We start from the raw sequence: 21508 nt of genomic DNA on the forward strand, positions 1-21508 counted from the left end.
TGTGTCTGTGTGTATATGTCTGTGTCTGTGTGTGTGTCTGTGTGTGTGTGTAAACCGTTTTCTTTCCAGCTGCTTCCAAAATAAGAGGGTCACCTTATTATTGGGGTCGTCCTATACAATCGGGCAAATATGGTAAATCCTGGTGATTGATGTCTCTTGCACATAAGTATAAGTCTTTTCAGCACTTTTTGAAAGCTCTCTTGGACATTTTTGCAATGTAAAGTGAGGCTTGGAAGTTGTTTTAGTTACTTTACGGTCTGCATTATGTATGTCCTATGGCAGGGGTGCTCAACCCTGAAAACCTGACCTTTGGGGGGGGGGGAGGGGGGCTTGAGGACTGGAGTTGATCATCCTGTCCTACTGCATATTAAAAACTTGGCACCCTCCCAATTTTCACTGACGAAATCACAACTCTGATAACGTTATCAATGAAGGGGAAGACACAAGACAAAGGATGAAACATGTTGTGGACTATTTATTAATGAAATTAGTATCCGTAAAGTAGCAATCACACACAGGATGGGAATCAGGTGGTCCGCCACTGCTGAAAAGCGCTATTCTCAGCTTCAAGACACCCCCCCCCCCCCCCAAGTGCCCAAGAAACTTAACCTGGAAGCAACACCAGTAACTACACTGGGTAAGAGGATTTCAGTAGCTGTCCAATAGGAAGCAGCAAACGATGACTTTGTGGCTTTCTATTGGCTTAACTCTGGAGGACATTTAAAAACAGTAAGTACACTGGTAAGTATCTTGGCCATCAGGGGGGCCCCAAAGCTGAGAATAGAGCAGTTTAGTTCTGGAAGGCTTCCCAGTTTCCCCCCAAAAAATCCCATGAGCAGTAGAGATTGACACTCAAAGATTAAAGCAGCAGAGGGGCCACAGCACATCACGATCTCATGACGGCTCTTCGGAGCAATCGTATGATGACAGCATTACTGATGATACAAACTGAATTGGAGTCCTCTTATGGCCAGCACACAAAAGGTGCGACAAAACGCGTCCTGTTCTAGAAAATTTGCAGAATGTCTATGAAGAAGCCACTACGTCATTGGGCCCCTGCAGTGCCGGACCCTACCACGTGGTGGCTATGTTATAGGACACTCCAAAAAAAAAAAAAAAAATCACACTATCAATGCAAAAAATCACTTTGATCTTTAAAGAAGGAATCTAAAGACGGATAATTTCTGTCAATCAAGAGTTTCCTTCACTCTTGGCTCACCAGGAATTGGAGGGCGCTACAACCTTGGGCAAGTCATTTTATATCCCTGTAGATCAGTGGCTTTCAAAATTACCCTTGGGTTTCATTAGACAGCAGACTATAGGAATAACCAACACATGTGCAAAGAGATTAAAACAGATGATTAGAAATGGTATATGAATGGGATATTGGTTAATTGTCTCAACAACGTGGTTTGAGAACCACTGATGTACTGTAGATATGAAAATCAAGTTGGACCAAGTATACCTTGTGTTTGTATTACTATACAATTTACAATGCTGTGTATCTGCAGAGGAAAAAAATCATTATCAAACTACAAATATTTTATAGGAAAGGCGAGCATTTACACAATGCTCTCTGCAAATATCATATTTCAATTAAACTTCTATAATATTCTCAGTAAGAGTCATTTTGCATTTTCATTATAATAATACATCTCTGAGGTGTCGGATGAATGAATTACGACTGCAGTAATGTGACCGGTTAAGTATACATCTATCAATACTGACATCCTAATGCATTGTAAGTAAGAGGTGAAATCATGATTTACTTATCTCTTCTGCTTTCAGCTGGAATTTCATCAACCATCATTGCCTAAATGATATGCTTAATATCTCAAAGACGAATAGGTGTCCATCACAAGACCATTGAAAAACTCAATGGAGTAGTCTCATTTATTTCACACAAAAAATAACTTGTAAAGAACTTATTACGGTGGCTGGCTTCCAAAACAATTGTAATAACAACTTTTTGGGGTCTCTTTGAAATAGAATGCTAATATTTACTAAGCAGTCTTCTGCTATAAGGTATCATCCAACACTGGAAGACACCTTATATTTCGTGGACCTAATGATATCCAAGGTTTCTTGCAACACTGGAAGGTGTCTTATGAGAGAAGACTGCCGAGTCAAAATACGGTATGCCCAAATCTTTTGCTGTTGGATAGTGACTGCCTCAGTTTGCGAGCGAAAGAGGAAGTCCTACTGTTCCGGTTTGATCAGGCTCACAGGTCTGTAAAGGCTTAACTGAACACATAAGCTACTATAAGATATTACATTACCTATACTGCTATTCGGTCTACCTCACCATAACCTATAATTATAAAAAATGGCACAAGGCAGGGGTGCCAGCTGTCCCCCCTTCTATTCGCGCTCTCTATAGAGCCCATAGCGGCAACAGACAGACTGCTTCCGGACATCCGAGGGATAGATATCGGAAGTAGAACATACAAGATTTCATTATTCACAGACAATGTCATCCTGACACTAGCTAACCCCGTGATCTTGCTACCTAATCTGATGCATTCTCTGGGGGAATTTGGCAGACTATCAGGTTACAAAATAAGCACAAATAGGAGGCCCTGAATCTGTCTCTCCCGGGTCCAGAAATGCAAAGCTTGCAACAAAAATGTAAATTCAAATGGCGAAATTACTGCCTTAAATACTTCAATATCTCCAAACACTATGAATCCTTTTACCAGGACAATTACCCTTCCCTATTTGGGAAAATCAAAAGGGACTTACTGGACTGGAGCGACCACCACATCTCTTGGTTTGCAAGAATGACACCTGTAAAAATGAACGTACTCCCTAGACTACTGTATCACTTCCAAACACTTCCAATCAATATCCGAAGGGAACAGAAAATAATACAAAACCACATTTTCAGATTTACAGTGGCGGCCGACCTGAGTCTAAGTCGGCTAGATCCGCGGCTCTCAGATTATCCCGGTTAGGTGCGGTGTTTTGTTTTTTTCGCCTGGAGTGAACTGCATTATTTTCGCGCTCGTTATATTAGCATTTTATTCTTGCTGTCTGCAATACTGCAATGCCGTGCAAAAACTCAGGGGGGCATTTGCGAGCTGTTGTCTTGGAAGTCTAATACCTTCGCGGTTCAACCTACGTCAGTACACAGTCTGTGTGTGCGCGCACGCAGTAATTGTAAATTTGCATATTTAAAGTATACATGCATTTGCAGTGCTGTGCTGCAGTACAGTATAGTATGTCTCATTTGAAAATTGTTGAAACGCATAGGCGTGTACGGTACTGTAACAGTGTCACATTTCGGCATACAGTATACAGCGCTCTCCCCTCGCTCAGGATAATTAACTGCACTGCAGGATATTTCAACTTCTTATCTTCTCTACAATGCAGTATATCTCTCCCACACCATTCCTTTGAACGTGTCTATTTTCAAATCACATTCCTGCTTGACAGCAGGTGATTACTACGCATTCGCTTGTTACTTCGCCCACCACTGCTTGAGTGAGTGACCAAAAAAAAAAAAATTATTGTAATTTTTTTTTTTTCACAATCTGTGCTGTAGCTTTTGACTGCGACCCTGTGCGTTTGACTGCACATGGTTGATTTGTGTGCTTTTTACATACTGTATTTTGGGGTGTATTATTATGATGAACTGCCTTTTGAAATTAAAGTATGTCTTTAGCTTTGAACTTCATGCAGCTGTACCCTGTAGCCCCCTCCCCCACGAACGCTAGCACAAGGATTTCTGAATCTTGCCATTGTGTTCTTAATCCGTCCATAGTTGAGCTACAAAGCCTCACTGAGCCTGCGTGTAATCCTTTTTGAATTGAGAGCTAGCTGCTTACTGCGCATGAGTCACCCAAACCCCCCTCTCCACAGTCGTTAATTTTCTGAATCTTGCCATTGTGTTCTTAATCCGTCCATAGCTGAGCTACAAAGCCTCACTGCGCCTGCGTGTAATTCTCTTTGAGATGGGAACTTTGAGGCTTCGTTTACGGCAACGCTTTGGAAAATCCCTTCTCGAATTTGATTTGCACAGAGCATCACCTCTCTATGCGCCTGTGTGTACTCCTCTTTCGGATGGGAGCAAGTTGATTCCTGCTCATGCGCCTGTAACTTCACCCACCACTGCTTGCTTGAGTGCCCCCCAAATTTTTTTTTTAAATTATGATTTTTTAACAGTTATTTTATCCACAAGCCTGCAAAAACAATCTTGATATTACGATATTCAATCTGTGCGTTTGCCTGCACGTGGTTGATTTGTGTGCTTTTTATGTACTGTATTTGGGGGTTTAGGGATCAAATTATTATGATGAACTGCTTTTTGAAATTACTGTACTCTACTCTATGTAATTTCTTTGAACTGCTGCACAACTAATCCTTCATCCCTCCCTCACGCACACACAAACTCTTATCAACAGATACCTCCACAGAGTCATTAATTTTCTGACGTTAGTCATTGTCTTTTTAATCTGTCCCTAGCCGAGCGTCAATCACCTTCACTGCACCTGCGTGTACTCGAATCCTCTTTGAGATGGGAGCTTGCTGATTACTGCGCATGACTCACCCAACTTCCCCCCCCCACCCCCACAGTCATTAATTTTCTGAAGCTGGTCATTGAGTTTTTAATCCGTCCCTAGACGAGGGTCAGTCACCTCACTGCGCCTGCGTGTAATCCTCTTTGAGATGGGAGCTAGCTGATTACTGCACATGACTCACCCCACCCCTCTCCCACAACCCTTTGAGGCTTTGTTTACGGTAACGCTTTGGAAAATCCCTTCTCGATTTTGAAATGTAAATCTGATTTGCATAGCATTGTGAGAATTGAGAGTTAAACAAACCATTAACTGATTCATGTTGTTTTGTCATTCATTCTTATTCATTGGTGTACTGTAGGGGTGGGGGGGGGGGGTGGGTGTTGTCAATGATTATGATTAGCAGGAATGTAAATAAATATTTATTTTATTTTATCAGGAACCAAAAAATACAAATATAAAAATAATCATGAATAATACATAATGCAGTCTTTATTACGTTCTTCTGGCAGATTGAAATTGGATAAACATTTAGAAAACATTTGCAAAACATGGATAAACATGAGTAATGCACATTTATAAGAATATTATTTAATAATATATACTGTAATGTATTATATATATATATATATATATATATATATATATATATATATATATATATATATATGCAAACAAACAGAAAAAAGCAGCGCCCCAAAGGGCATATATAGCAATGAAAAAATATATATATAATAAAATATAGATTAGTATCAGTGCCTGCGTGTCAGTAGTGATGTAATGTGATTAGTAAACATATATTCATAAATACTTAAACAACACATTCTATAATGTGCAAAAAGTGAATAAACATAATATAAAATATTATAAAAAAAAATATATATATATTATATTATTAACAAAAAATGTTAACCATAAAATATATAGAAAATTATAGAAAAATTATATAGAAAAAGAAGTGGATAACCAGTCCTTTAAAGTTGAAGTCCATCAAAGATGTTAGGCTTAAATACAGGGGGTCTCCGGCTGCTCTCAAAGGATGAACCACATCCTATGAAATCTGTAGAGGAGAGAGAAGAGAGAGCGCACGCCCCATAGTGTGTAACTGTATATTTAATAAAGGAAATGGAGGGGGGAGGGGGGGGGGAAAGGAATCGCACTCACAAGGATAAAAAGGTTAAAAGCGTGTCGTGAATAAATCACCACCATCCGGCTCTTGCTTGTCTTTACTTGTCTTTTGATGTTGCTGTCAGGATACAAACGATCTCTGGTCATCAAGATGTTAAATCAAGCGTGGAGCAAGGGAACCGGCATTAAATGGAGTCCTCTGAAGATCTCTCAGCTGCGTGGCCTTTGACTGTTACACACACGAACCGGCTTGTTCATGCGCAACGTGATGACGCAATGTCCGTGACGCGATGCGTGATGCCGCTCCCTGACGCGTTTCGTCACTCTCGGGCGACTTTATCAAAGGGTAGTAGGGAAGCGGCTGAACTCATGCATTATTTATACAGGAAATTGTCCTGACAGCCCGCAAAACACAGCTGAATGAGATGGCTAAAACGAGATGGCTAAAACGAAGGCTAATCAACAATAAAAGACTACATTACAAAACAAATATAAGTACACAAAATAAATATTAGATAAATTTCATATTGACATAAATATCAAGACATATACTATTACTAAATAACATAAGTTATAGTAATATATTTTTTATGTCTTTAACTGGTTCCTTATTCTGTGTACAGTACAGTAGTTCATTGAGAGAAGAGAGGTTTTGTGTACATCATTACTGCTGTTTATATACTGTACATTTGACTGTACAAACAGATTAGACTGGACATAACACCCCACCTCCCCCCAGGCCACCCTTTTTTCCTGAAACGACAAGAAAACAAAAAATCAGTGCAGTTATGTGCGTACTGTATTATGGCATTGTGTGATGTGTAGTACTACTGTAGATGGCTGGTGCTGCTTTCTCTGGAAAGAAAAAATTGAGCAGTTAGTAGGCAGTTACTGTAGTACTGTCAAACTAGTCTATACTGGAACTACTGTACTGTATACTCTGACTACTGTTAAATACTATGTGACCAGATGGCTGGTGCTGCTCTCTGTAAAGAAAAAACTGTAACTACTGTATACTCTGACTATTAGGAACGAAAAAATCTGTGCCATACTTACCTGTAGCATACTGTACTTACAATACTACAGTACAGTACTACTTTCCTGATGCTTGCCCATTACGCTCGATCACAATGGGCAACACAGTCGCAATATGGTCTATATATTTATTGCAGCGTTTATTGCAGCGTTTATTGCAGCGTACATCGTTCCAAAAACTCATTATGCCTTTCAAAAACTCGTCCTTTTTGGAGAGTTTCACCACTTTCCGGATATGGTCCTTCACCTGATGCCAGACCATTTCGATCGGATTGAAGTCTGGCAATCTGTCATTGGAAAAAAAGGACAATTAGTTTAAGAGACACAGTGGGAAAAAAATGAGACACGGTTACCGCACTTACTCCGCTGGCGTCTTCACCCAGTTGATACCGCGCTCAAGGATATGCGCTGTTGACGCGGTGTGCTTCGGATCGTTGTCCTGCTAGAAACGGTGACCATCCGGGAACTCGCGTGTGATGTATTGCTCTCAAGGACAATGTTGTCTTGGAAGAAAGCTTAATTCATGATTCCTATAGCAAGAAAAGAGATCAAAAAACTGCACAATAGTACAGTACAGTGCATACAGTAAGGCTGCACTAGTAAAGTACAGTGCATAAGGCTACATTATATTTGATATATTTTACCTTCAAAGATGACAATGCATCCTGGTCCACGCCTAGAGATGGCACCCCACACATGCAGCTTCACGGGGTGTTTTGGCCGCGGCTTCAAAGATATGCGGCCTTTTTTGTGGAATGCAAAGGTTGCAAATCTCTCCAGCGACACAGTAGACTCGTCAGTGAAGATGCAATCCTGGAAAGTTTCTCCACTGTCGATCCATGCCTGGGCCTGGACCACTCTTTTTATTTTGTTTACATCCCGTATCATGGGGTACGCTCTGTAATGACAAGGAATAAATCATTTTAGTGGTACAGTACAGTTTCCTAAACAACACTTTTACCTCCTGTACTGTCCAGTACTAACCTCACACGTCCATATTTCCATCCAATGCTGCGTCTCATCTTCTTTATGCTGGTCTCGGATACATTGAGATTGTGAGTTTCCTGCAGAGTGTATTTGACCCTTAATGCACTCCTCTCATCATTCTCCTCACTTATTTTTTCCACCAGAAGAGTTGTCTCCCTACAATGTAAAGAAAAACAATCCGGTAAGTAAAAATATTAGAGACAGTAGATCAACAGGATACAATATATTGTTCTATTAATATGCAGCAATATACAAAATATATATACTGTTGTAATATAAATATAAAGATACAAAATATATATACTGTTGTAATATAAATATAAAGATACAAAATATATATACTGTTGTAATATAAATATAAATATACAAAATTTATATACTGTTGTAATATAAATATAAAGATACAAAATATATAAACTGTTATAATATAAATATACAATATATATACAGTATACTGTTGTAATATAAATATAAATATACAAAATATATATACTGTTGTAATATAAATATACAAAATATATATATATATACTGTTGTAATATAAATATAAATATAAAAAATATATATACTGTTGTAATATAAATATAAAAAATATATATACTATTGTAATATAAATCTACAGAAATAACAAAAATATTAGATACAGTACTGTAGATCTACAGTACATTATTTGATATAATTTTTTTTTTAAAAGTTGCATAAATATACTTAAGCGTTAGTTACCCTTGGTGCCCTTTTGCGGTCTCTGTTTTTTCCGTGTGCATTATAGCTCACGGTGGTTGCTAGCACAACGAGGCCAGAAGTAGCTAGCCAGCGTTGGATAGCAGCAATTCGGTGTCCGCTCCTGTACATCTCCTTCATTCGCATGCTGAGATCCTTGGAAATCTTTTTAACAGGCAATGCTGCGAGTAGAAAGAAATACAAACACAAGAATGTATATTCGATGTTTAGTCGATGTGTATTCAATGTGCAGTGAATCCACAAAATGGATGGTGTATTTATACGGTAATGACTCACAGAGTACGCCCACTTTCAACACCTGTACCTCGCCGCCATTCATAAAAGGTTACACACTTTGCATAGCCCACCACTCGATGATCTTAATCTGAACTTTCCCGTGTCCAGATACTGCATTGTGCCATCTGCTTGGGATCGGGATCGACCCCGATTCTACGGACGCAGGAACCCACTCGCCTCTGCCGTGCCTGTCATGCAGAAAATGCTAAAGGCGGTTGCCGTTTCCATGCCAAGGCAAAAGCGACAGGCTAAGGCCAATAAAGAAAACCTTCTGCTGACCCCAAAGGCTAAGGGTTTTCATAGATGTCAGCCTTATTATGTCAAGAAGAAATACGGTGATGTACTCTCGACGCAAAACGAATGGCAGCCAACCCATCGAACCCGCAGACCACTTCCTCCCATACGCTTCGACGACTCCGCCGTCGACTCTCCAGTTCTATCTGGCGACGCTGCCGCTGGTGCCTCTGAAATCCACGGGTCACTTTCTCCTTTGCTCTTAGACGACTCTGCTTCTCGCCCGGAAATCCAAAGGTCACTTTCTCCATCCCTCTTCGACGACGCTGCCACTTCTCTCCATGGAACCTCCATCTCATCCTCCGTTGCACCCATCCACCCAGATGTCCACACGCCATGCGCAAGAAGCAGCTCGTTAGACCGGATGCTGAATGGGATAACTGTGGATATCCTCGGGAACTCTATTGTGCTAGCAAAGATAGATTTGCTTCTGGAGACCATGCTAAATGTGGAGCAACGGATGCTACATATGGATCAACGGATGCTAGATATGGATCAACGGATGCAACATATGGATCAACGGATGGATCGACGGATGGAGAAGATAGAGGCTGACATAACGGGTATACATCATTTGCTCTGTGTTCATGCCCCTGTTTCCCCACCGCCGGAGCAGGAGGGTGGCATGGATGTGATGAATGGGAGCATCGACCCCCTTCCATCACCAAGCGCACCCCCTCCACCAGAAGATGTAGTGTACATGTATGCCGTTGAGGAGGACATGACAACCCCGTCAAGACCACGCCAGGAGACAGCATGGCGACCAAGACCGGAGGAAAGCTTCCTCCCAGACAACCTAACATCGCCCGTCGCCTCAAGCACACCCGCTCCCAGAAGACCTACATTCGCTCGCATCGATACGGTGCCCGACATCACCCTGTGCGATCTGCCACCGGCACTCAGGGGAAGTATAGGGTGATGAGTGCTGGTGCACCCCACAAGTATGCCTTGTTACTTTTTAAGCACCATGTGCCCTACTCGTTGTACTGCGACTGGGCCTTCAGAGTGAGCTACGAAGGAAATCGCGTAGAAAGACCATTCTGGAGGAAATGCGGCGCTTTTATACAATTACAGATCCTGTAATGAAAGGCGTTCGAGACTGCATTAATGGCGTTTTGCGCCATGCAAGGAATCGGCCATGGACGGACAATCTGGTGGACTTTCTGGTTTAATCACGGGTACTGTAAGACCATACTGTTGTGCTGAACTGTACTGTACATGTTTTGACCTGCTGTACTTAAATAAAGGGGATGTTGTTGTGTGTTTTAACTTGTATTTATACAGAAATGTTTTAACTTGCTGTACATACACACAGGACCTGCACAATTCCAGTCCCGGAGGTCCGCAAACAGACCCGGTTTTCAAGGTTGTCCTGAAAACCGGGCCTGTTTGCTGCCCTCGAGGACTGTAGTGGTGCAGGCTGTTTTGCACACCATCCCAATGTATATGTTTTTCCTTGCCGTTCTTTAATAAAGGAGATGTTGCGTTTTGTATATTTTATGAATAAAGAATTTGTTTTTATAACATGTGACTGTAAACCATACTGACTGACTGTAAATGTTTTTACTTTCTATGCATAAATGTTTTCACTACTGTAGCAGTAAACCATACACCTGTTGATGTTTTGAATTGCTGTGCACTTAAAATGTTTCTACATTGTACAGTATTTGTAAATAAATGTTTTTGTACTTACTCCACCAATAAAAGAACATGTTGATTTGTTTTACATTGTTCCATTGGCTCCTTTGCTACTGTAACAAAATACACACACACACAAACACACACACACACACACTGTAAGGTCCGGGGGAACACCTCTCCCTAAGGGGGTTCCTCCCGCGACTTTGCTTACCCGACACGCGCAGGCTCTGCTATCTCGCCGCCACGAGCAGCATTCTCCTTCCTCTCCTTCGATCCCCGCGGTGGTTGCAGAACGCGTGCATGTACGCGCAGCACCACGCACTTTTACGTCCTCCTGCAGGAGGCGCTCCCGCCCCCAGCTCAGGCCGTGCGTACCTCTCCCGCACCGCGCACACACCTGATGCGCGTGCACCGCCCACAAGCCTCGCGTCAAGCTATCAGCTGTGGCAATCTCTCCTTCTCCAATCCCTATCTTCCTTGGGGCCGCTCCCCCGTCACTCCCCCTCTTCCTATTGGTCCTTCCTCCTATTTATACCCTGCTCAGCCATTCCTTCTTTGGCTGAGCATAGCTTTGTGTGACCTGTGTTACCCACGGTCGTGCCTGCCTTAGTTCTTGTCTCTTTTCTTCCCTAGTTATCCCTTGTGTACCGAACCGGCTTGGCTGTGGACCCGCTCTGGACTTCGACCCTTGGCAAACCCTCTGACCTCCCGAACTCTCCGACCCTTTACCTCGGCTTACGGATTCCGACCTAACCCCCGGCTCTGGACCCCAGGCTCTCGGTACCGACTATTCTTCTGAAACTTCCTTACACATCCGGCGAGTATCTAAACTTCATCTTATACTCCCGCACAGTTCCGGACGCCTACCATCCACTTTCCAGGCGTGTCCCCGTAGCTGTGGGTGCAGGTGTACCCTTCTCACCTCAGTTTCGGGGTCCCTCCTTGTCTGTGGTGAGCACAGCGTGACACACACACACACACACACACACACACACTATTTAATTTATGGTGGGTGAAACGGTGACATCGTATAGCATATACAAATATTACATGTGAGCACATTCACATTTGTTAGACAGGTCTGCAGCCCTGCTTTTCTCCATTATCACCTAGTATACAGTGAATAATATGATAATGGTGAAAAGCAGGGTTGCAGACCTGTCTAAAACATGTGAATGTGCTCACAAGTAATATTTTTATGTGATATATATACACACACATACACACAGGTTTTTTTGTACAATCATTAATCTAACGTAAAATCTACCACCACCTACACCTTAAAATGATACTTTAATAAATACAGAGCCTTTCAGGGGTTGGTGAGCTCCCCGCTACCCCACCCCACGCGATGATACATGGATCTACATATAATGATAAAGTCATCATTCAGCTCAATGAGAGTTATAATACCTGATAACACAACCCAAACATGAAGTTTGTAATGAAATGGATGGGAAAACAGTTCCCTTAAGCATCGGAAAGCTATAAATAAGCTGTGCTTACTCAATTTATATTTCACTTCATTACCGACTTCTGCTAATCCAATCTATTTTTACATAGCATTCGTGAAGACTGCAATGAGGAAAAATAAGGAAATCAAAAAGTGCTGCAGTTTAATTAGTTCATCAAATGTGAGCAAATAATGAAACGCAGAGATGGTTTATGTGAAAATACCTTGAATGTAATTCTGTGCTGCCATTATTATACTTGCTGCCTCTTTCCCAGATCCCAAAGTCAGGAACACGGTATGCTCTTTCTACGCAGAAAACAAGATTCTGAATAAACGACACCTGTGAAAGATCAGAGCAAGAGAGAAGTTGAGAGAGAGAAATTGAGAGCGCACGCACGAGAGAGCAAGAAAGAGAGCGAGTAAGAAAGAGTGAGAGTGAAAAAGAGCGAGCGACATGAAAAATTAGAGGGGCAGCCTCTTAAGAAACAATTGCAATTTAATATATACAGAGTATGAAATCAAGGAAAATGCAACAAGCCCGTTTGGCTGCCGGATAGCCTGTAATGTGTAACAATCTTATAAACAGACCAAGTTATATTTAGTAATGAATATGCATGAAATGTATACTGGAAACAAAATAAATATAAACTACTCCCCAGGGCAAAAACTGCAGCTTCAAAACATGCCAGGTATTAGGGATAGCCATACATCAGCACAGGTGGCTCAATCTGTGGCCCAGTCAACGAGTGAGCCACCTGTGCCGAAGCAGGGATATCCTTAAAACCTGACCTGTTGGTGGCCACCCCTGTTCTACATTACCAGTTAGGTTCTTGTTGGAGTTATGCAGCAAGGATATGGATTTAGAAACAAGAAGAAAATGCACTTGTCTGTGAATGATAAGGGGAAATAAGCAAAACCAATCTCAATGTAATAGCTCGACTGTCTGATATGCCTATAAAATGCATTTTTACAAGCAACATGGCAGAAATTGGTGCTGTAAATGGAAATAAAAGCAAAACGAATAGGGTCTTTTTATTCCCCTTTAACATTGTTATTTAATCAAACAAACAGATAGATTTGATAACAGATGTATACAAAGGAGGCTATGGCAAATTTAAGTAAAATTGCTGAAGCTAAAGATAAAAAAAAACAATAGGCAGGAGTTTATCAGAATTGTCTAGCAGAAAGTATATTAGTGTACGGTTCATACTTCAAGTAAAATTGCTATAGTCAATGAATAACTTGGCACAAATACAGTAGGAAATAATGAACGGCACATTGGCCCATATTTAGCAAGCAGTGCTATGCCATAAAATAGCTTACAACTCCATAAAACACTTGACCGCACTGAAAGGTAGTCTTACGGCATAGCACTGCGTTGGAAATATGTCCTATTATTAAGCAGCCTTCTGCCGTAAGTCCCCATTCCGGGGCTAGAAGATACCATATAGCCCATTGAAGTCAACAAAGAAGATGACTGCTTAGGAAAGATAGGCCAGTATGAGACCAGAACTCACTAACAGTCCAACATGTTAACCTTTCAATGAGCTGCAAATATTCAACAGTTATCAGATTTGTGAAGGGGCTCACGTTTTACACAACTCTATTGGAAATCACACATCTTGACACAGTAATATATCTGTCACTCTGCATACATGCTTATTAATAAGCTGTGAACGATGGTGACAAAAGTGCTAATTGATCTTTATTTTAAAATGGAAGAAAGCTGGTAAACTGTAAAGCCAGCCCTTCAAACTCAAAACTGTAAATGTTACTGGTATCTATCCCTCTCCACCCACCCCCCCTTTCTCTCTCTCTCTCCCCGTCCCACCTTCCTCTCACCATTACCCCGCTCTAATCAACTCTCTCTTCCCATCAACGCTTTTTGCCCACACCCCTCTCTCTCTCTCTCCCTCTTCCCATCAACCCTTTCTCTCTCTCCCCAACACCCCTCTCCCTCCCACTCTGGGACAGGAAGCAATCAGGTAGGTGTAGGGGCGATCGGGTGAACGGTTGTGGTTGGCTATCAGACGGTTGTGGGGGCGATTGGGTAGGTGTGTTGTTGAGCTGGCAGGTGTGGGGGCGATCAGACTCACTTGCTCACCAGAGCAGCGTCTGTCTGCTTGCCTGCAGCGGACAGTCTGCTAAGCGGGAGTGGGCCACATGGCAACGCCTTGTGAGCTGCATGCGTATTTGACAGTCCTGCTGTAAGACTAGATGTATTGTTAAGGATCTATCGCTGTCTCTGGGGAAGAGAGAAGAGAGAGAGAGAGCGAGAATAGAGAGAGAGAGAAAGCGAACAGAGAGAGAGAGAAAGCGAACAGAGAGAGAGAGAAAGAGAGAACAGAGAGAAAGAGAGAACAGAGCGAGAGAGAGAGAACAGAGCGAGAGAGAGAGAACAGAGCGAGAGAGAGAGAACAGAGCGAGAGAGAGAACAGAGAGAGAGAGAGAGAGAGAGAGAGAGAGAACAGAGAGAGAGAACAGAGAGAGAAAGGGATGATGGGGAGAAGGGGGAGAGAGAGAAAGGGGTGATGGGGAGAGGGACAGAGAGAAATGAGTGAGAGAGAGGGACAGAGAGAAAAGAGTGATGGGGAGAGGGGGAGATCTTCATTATAAACTGAAAAACTGGTCGATGCATAGAACAGCCCTTCAGCTGAGATGGGTGAGTCAAGTACGGTCAATGAATAAAAAAAGGCAAAGAAGTAGTACAGCTCAACCCCGTTATAACGCGATCCGTTACAACGCGAATCCGCTTATAACGCGATGCAGACGTGGCTCCCAATTTTCATATTTTTTAATACTTTACAACATGATTATTGGTATCGTAAATACTTTATTGTACAATGCATACAATTGTACATTATTTGTAATGCGATCCGCTTATAATGCAATGTGTTTCTTTGAACCCCAAGCACAGCGTTATAAGGGGGTTGATCTGTACTATTAAAATGTAGAAAAAGAGTAACAAAACAGACTACAGCGTGACACTATGTATAAAAACAAACTGCAAAAATAAGTGGTCTGCTTATCTGTGAGCAAGTGGAAAGTATTGGGGCCAATCTTACAGACCTCGAATCATAACAGCAGGAAGACTAGCAATCTTGGAGTCACGTCACCATTACCTTGTGGAAAAGCTACAAAGTAACTGGCAATACCAAGGATCTTAATAACTACAGATGCCTGCGGAATATGTGCACAAGGCAAACAAGACACGCAAAAGCAAAATATTACTCTGAGAATCTTCACCAGAATACAAACACAGCTAACTTCTGGAAGGTTATCAACAATATATTCCAGCCTTCTAGCCATCAACATTTTATAAATAAATAAATAACTACACCCAAAATGAACCCGTGTCCTTTAACATACCCTGATTAGATGTAAAAGGAGGATTAAGATCACTTAGAGAAGAACTGAATATATTACTAGTGTATGTAAACCACCAGTATCCTCAATCACTCATACAATATTAATGACAAACGTTTGTCATTCATTTTACAGTTATTCGAAAATAATTAAGGCCAACACATTCTTATATGTAAATTGTTTCCCATTAAAATGAAAGTACGTCTATAAAGATGAGGCTATTATTGTTCAGTATAGCTTGAAAAATAAAATCAGTGTGTGTTTTCAGGATATTGTTGCTGGGCACATTTCTTTCTTCTACAGTACATCAGGATATCCCTGCTTCAGCACAGGTGGCTCAATCAGTGGCTCAGTCAAAGACTGAGCCACCTGTGCTGAAACAGGGATATCTCTAAAAACTGATATGTTGGTTGCCCTTGAGGACTGGAGTTGGCCAGTCCTGTTCTACATTAAAGACCGTGGGCAGGAGGCTGTCTGAGGTCCTAACACTACAGGCAATACTGAGCATATGTCCTAATCTGCAAGCATTACAAGAACTAGGATGTTTTGCTCAAATATCAGTATGCTTCTCTAAGCTTGTAAAGTAATTGCCAAAAATTAATGACCCTTTTCATTAGCTTTATAATTTATTGTCATGGAGACCAGTTAGATTTCTTTTTTCTATGGTTGTGTTGATGTGAATAAAAAAAAAAACATTTGAATAAACTTTTACCCAAATACATTAACCATTTATTTTAGTGTAACACAAGTACCGCTTCATAGATCTTCCATCGTGCAAGTTGCTGAGATATATATGCAAAATTCGTATTACAAGACAATGCTTTTCTTGAATCACTTAGTATGAATGTAAATCCTTACATACTGCTGCGGCCAAGTTTATTCGAGCATTTGCCCGTTCTTGGCCGCAGCAGTAGCCTGGCGCGCGCCCGAGGGTGACGGGCGCGCGCCGAAGCAGCGGAAGAGCGCCCTCCGATCGGGGCGCTCTCCCTACCGCTGCCGGGTCCGCCGGGTCCCCCGGAACCCCCTGCCGCTGTCCCGCGATCGCGGGACACCAGGGCTCCCTCGGGGAGCCCCTGGACGCGCGTGCAGGGGGCGCACGCTCCCGAAGACGCGTGACCGCGCGTCTATGACGCGCGGCACGCCGAGGGGCGGCCACTAGCAAGCCGGGAAATCTCCCGGCTTGCGGTACCGGCCACACTTTAATAAAGTGTGTCGGTAGTGTAATGTACTCATCGAGGTATATTGAAGATATAAATCAAATGGTATACTGTACTAAATGGAAAATCAAGTGGTTAAAAAATGTATATCAAAACTGTATTAGTTTTCAGAGGCACAGTTTGTTTGTGCACAGAGATGAGCTGGGACATTCAGAGCCAGCTACCAACTTGGGTGCCACCGTGTCTGCTCAAACGGTGGAGATGAAAGTCATAGAGGATGTGTCTGAGGTGTCAAGACCATTTGGACAGGAGGGAAGGACCAGTATCCACGTCCTGAGATCAATGGACGCTATTTTCATGTCCATTTGCCCCACCAGACTAGCAGGAGCCTGTCACCGTGGGTGGCATTGAGGGAACAAGGGTCAGAGGTGCCAAATTGCCCATGCCCCTTGGTTCATTCAGATTTCCAGGTAACCCTGTTGTGTCTACCAGCTTGTCTCTGATTGGCGGCAGAGACATTTCTCACGCTTTGGATTGGGCTATAGTATGTTTTGAATGAAAGTCAGAGGTATTATAACCCCTTGCGCCCATTAGATAGTGTGGTTTTTCAGTGTTCTCCAAGGTCTCTCAAAGTTTTCTAAGATTCTAAGCAGCGTGTGAATTCCAGCCCTTTGAAGAGAGAGGGGAGCTGTGGCATTTGGAACTGCAGGTTGATTTCGGATCCAATACTTTTTAGGGGAAGCTTTGGATTGATAAACCCTTACACCAAGGAAAGTATAGTTTTTCAACTGCAATTCCCAAGTAAGTGTGTATTTTTGCTGTAGTTTGTGCAACATTGTGTGTTTGCCTTTTCCTGTGAATAAATTTAAAATTTATTTCATTAACTTGCTTTGCTCAATGCATAATCCTGGTAAAAAAGTGTAAATGGTCTGGTCTCCCGTGACACACGGAGCTACTCATATGCATCGTTGAGGTGTGTTTTAGGATGGGTTTTAAAGGTGGATAGAGAGGGTGCTAGTCGACTATTGAGGGGAAGGGCATTTCGGAGGTATGGGGCAATCAGTGAGAAAGGTTTAAGGCGGGAGAGGGCTTTAGGCACAAAAGGGGGTAGACAGAAGACATCCTTGTGTCTGTGTCACAGCAAATCATGTGGCTGTAGATTTTATATACAGTGACATGTACATTGTTCGTGCAATATAAGATGACAGATGTAACCAGCTTTATTGTATCTACTGAAGATGCAGAAAAACACAGAATATCATAACTCGCCAGCAAGAACCATGGCTACATCTGTATTTCATTACCATCACACACAGTGCTCCTTAGGAATGCTTAATTAGAGATAATGCATTTTTTTAAATTAAATATCCCAGCCTTTATGTAAATGGCTTGATGCATATTGACTACAATTGTAATAAATATAATTACTGGACACAGCAGTTCTGGATAGAATTAAAAAAAATTGATTGAGCTTAATGGAATTGGTTGTAATTCTGTACCTCATCTGTGTTGTAGATTATCTGCAATCCAGAGGATATCATCTCCACCAGGTAAAGGAGAAAGAGCGACACAGCATTGATCTAAAAGTAAAAGGGAAAGAAGATGGAGGTTACTGACAATTAATCGTAATCTTTTGTCTGATGAATGAGACTACACAGGACCAGCGTGCTAAGGGTTAACATGTGCTTGATCTTTGTTGAATAGTCAACCCCACCCACTGGAATGTTAATGAGCCATGGGTACACAAAGGAAAGATCTTTTTGTTCACACCATCGTACATCTGCGTTGCCCCAAAGACGCACAGCCTATGGCGCAGCCAAAGGGCGTGAGCTGTTTGCTGCCGTTCGCTGATGTTAGTTGATGTTAAAGCTGCTCTATTTCTATCAGAAACTCACAAGCCCTTTATCCCCTGTACCCAATTTTCCTACTTTATCTGTCCATGAAATATCTGTGAAGTGACTGTATAACCCTGTTCTTTTATTGTAACCATGTATTATTTATAACTCTGTGCCCAGGATATACGTGAAAACGAGAGGTATCTCTCAATGTATTACTTCCTGGTAAAACATTTTTATAAATAAATAAAAACACTCTTTTTTTAAACATTTTTTTGAATAGAGATACATCACATTACAGTACACTGTTTACGTTTTAGAAGATACAATATCTAGAAAGGAATGTTAAACAATAGAGATGACCCTTAATTGTCATTACATCTATCAACTATTCTAATCTTAAAAGGTGTCAAAGCGTAGAAATCAAATCAATGAGTCAAGGGTTCAAAAAGTAACAACATGAGTTTATCTGTACCAAGGCACAATTGGGAGACAAGAATTCAAAAAGAACTCAAGCCTCTGAAAACATATTGCTTAGTATCACATTTTTATACATTTCAAAATGAGTAATACACCCCTTAAGGGGGCTGGCTTAGAGATAAAAAATATATGATGACATACAAAAAGACATATTGATACCTAAATATGCTACATACGCTATATTCTTATACTATATACCATACATGTGGGCCGCCCTTAACCTTGTGACATAAGGGAGTTACTGTGTCCAGCCCTGTGTGTTACTGTATCTGTCAGATAACAGAACCGAAAGTCAGCAGAAATATCTAAGGCAGGAAAAACCTCTTACGAATGTAATTTCAATTCTTGCATGCCTTGTAGGAATTACACAAGGGTGGGTTACATCCAGGAGCGATACTCTGCAGAATCAAACATTCACAGAAACAAATAAGCTTACATACAAGCAAACACTCAAAATGGCGGTTAGGCCAAAATGGAGGTGATGATAGCTACACACATTATCTCAATCTTCACAAAGGCATCAGTCTACATTTCGTTCTGATTTAGTTGCATTAATCAGCTTTGATATTCCCTTATCAGTATACTGTATAATGTAACATCTTTACCCATTTTTATAACTTAAAATCTAAGTAATTCTACAAAACTTTAAACCATAGACAGGTTGCTTCTACCTTAGGCCGTGACCTAATGACCTCGCGGCGTCATTTGATGCCGCGTTGCCATGGCGACGTGTCTCCAGAAGCAAGGTAAGTGCAGTTTACAGAGGCCTTCGCCGCTTCCCCGGCACTTCATTTAAGTGCCTTCGGGAAGCGCGCAAGGCCTCTGTAAAAACCGCGCCACACGCAGACAATCTCGCGCCCCTCCTGGGGTTCACGCTCTTCAGTTTGTGCACCACTGTCTTAGGATGTGTCCATAGTGCCAGAGACGGCATGAACAAACACTAACACGCCGAAAACAAACACTAGGACCCCAATGTGTTTGTCTATAGTGCGCGAGCGGATGCACAAGCACGACCGGAGCTTGGTGAGGGCGAACCAGCTCCGTGAGGTCACGACCACGCCCCCCAACACACAAACCCATCGCACAAACATGTAATGGCCTTAGTCAACATCTCCTCTGGTTGGTTGGTTTCAGGGTTCTGTGTTTGTATTACAGCTTTACGCTGTTTTACCTTATCCCACAAATTAGTCACCATCCCAATCTGGCTTTCCATGCGTTTTGGCTAGATCCCGAACCAACCAGTGTTAACTTGAAAATTCTGAGTAACTCTAAGAACTTTTCCATGTGTTGAACTTCACTATTTTCCAGGAGCGGCCCATGTCAACATTTTCCTAATAAGAGTGGTTACTAATTATCTTTTTTAATGCCGCGCTCCTTTGGAGGATTATTTACCTTCATTTATATCTTAAATTGTTATTTTGGACTGTTAGAACTTATTAGCCGTTGCAGTGTGGTATCTTGTCATCACGTGACTCTTGGTATTTACATGTTATACCATATTAAACTAGCATCATATAATATGTAAAGACAATCTTAAATATCGCATACCCAAATATAAAAAAAAAATTCAGCAAAGTCCTGAGCCGTGATGCGATAGCTGCAGTCTGCTATTTCTGTCTATCTTTTTGGTCATACCTAGCTCTAACCCCCTAGTGTCTGGGGCTTCTCTGGTGGGTTGCCTGAGAGTAATGCTGGAGGACTTTTGAGCTACTCATCGGCAGGGGGGCAACAGGGGGCCACCCTCTCTACTGGATCTTTCCTTTTCTCCGTGCTCACCCGCCGCCCTCTCCTCAGTTTCCCTGGGCCCAGCTTTCCCCTCAATTACCCCACTCCTGTAGCCTTCTCCTTTACAGGGTTTTGCTCCCCCCTCTCTACCTCCCCGGCCTTCTCACCCTCTCAAGGACCACTTGCTCACCTCCTCCCCATCTACCGCAGCCCCCTACACAACACCCCCATACCCTCCCCGTACACCTGCATCTCGGAGCCCCCCTTTCAGTCAAAGACCTCCATTTCAGTCCCTTTACGTTAACTTTAGCAGGGCCCTGTAAAGTCTTCTTCTGCGGTTAGTTCTTGCGTGTCCACAGCTCAGGGCTCTCATCCGGTGTCTCCAGCAAGTCAACTAAGCAAACCTGATGCTTCAGGCCGCCACAAAAAGGGAGAGATCAGGCACCGGGCTCCCATCTTGGGTGCCTCGCCTGCAAGTCTCCTGATATCACCAATAGCCTCTCTCTCCTCTAGGATTTAGTTCCGGGCTCCGTGTGGACAAACACCAGGGAGGGGAGAGAGGAAAAAGTATTGAGGGAGCATAAAGGGGGGGGGGGGGAAGAGAGAACAGAGAGCGAAGAAATAGTCAGGTCAGATACTTGCTGGTTTTTCTTTGTGTCGGTTCCACAGCGTCTCAGAGTCTCCCCTCCCTCCGCAGTTGCCACCTGAGGGGGGGAGGGACGTCTCATCTGCCGTCTCTCCACGATCACCCATCACATCAGCTATACCTCCCATAAATCCCTCTGCTCTCTCGTATGAGGTTAACAACTTTGTTACCACCTCTGTGAAGATCTTTAGGGTCGTTGGATGCAAATGTTCTCTTCTGATTGTAAT

At 42.3% G+C, this 21508-nt stretch overlaps 1 protein-coding gene across 1 annotated transcript in view; it reads right to left on the bottom strand.

Annotated features, from left to right (window-relative positions):
* PHKB (phosphorylase kinase regulatory subunit beta) overlaps positions 1 to 21508 on the bottom strand; it is a 420515-nt gene that overhangs the window by 285474 nt on the left and 113533 nt on the right. Inside the window, exons 8-9 of the mRNA XM_075577209.1 lie at positions 18095 to 18175; positions 12297 to 12412 (exon numbers count right to left, since the gene is read on the bottom strand). Of these exons, the coding sequence (XP_075433324.1) occupies positions 12297 to 12412; positions 18095 to 18175 (197 nt within the window). The remainder of the gene's footprint in view (positions 1 to 12296; positions 12413 to 18094; positions 18176 to 21508) is intronic.

Source organism: Ascaphus truei, chromosome 19 (genome assembly GCF_040206685.1).
Source record: "Ascaphus truei isolate aAscTru1 chromosome 19, aAscTru1.hap1, whole genome shotgun sequence".
Taxonomy (NCBI): domain Eukaryota; kingdom Metazoa; phylum Chordata; class Amphibia; order Anura; family Ascaphidae; genus Ascaphus; species Ascaphus truei.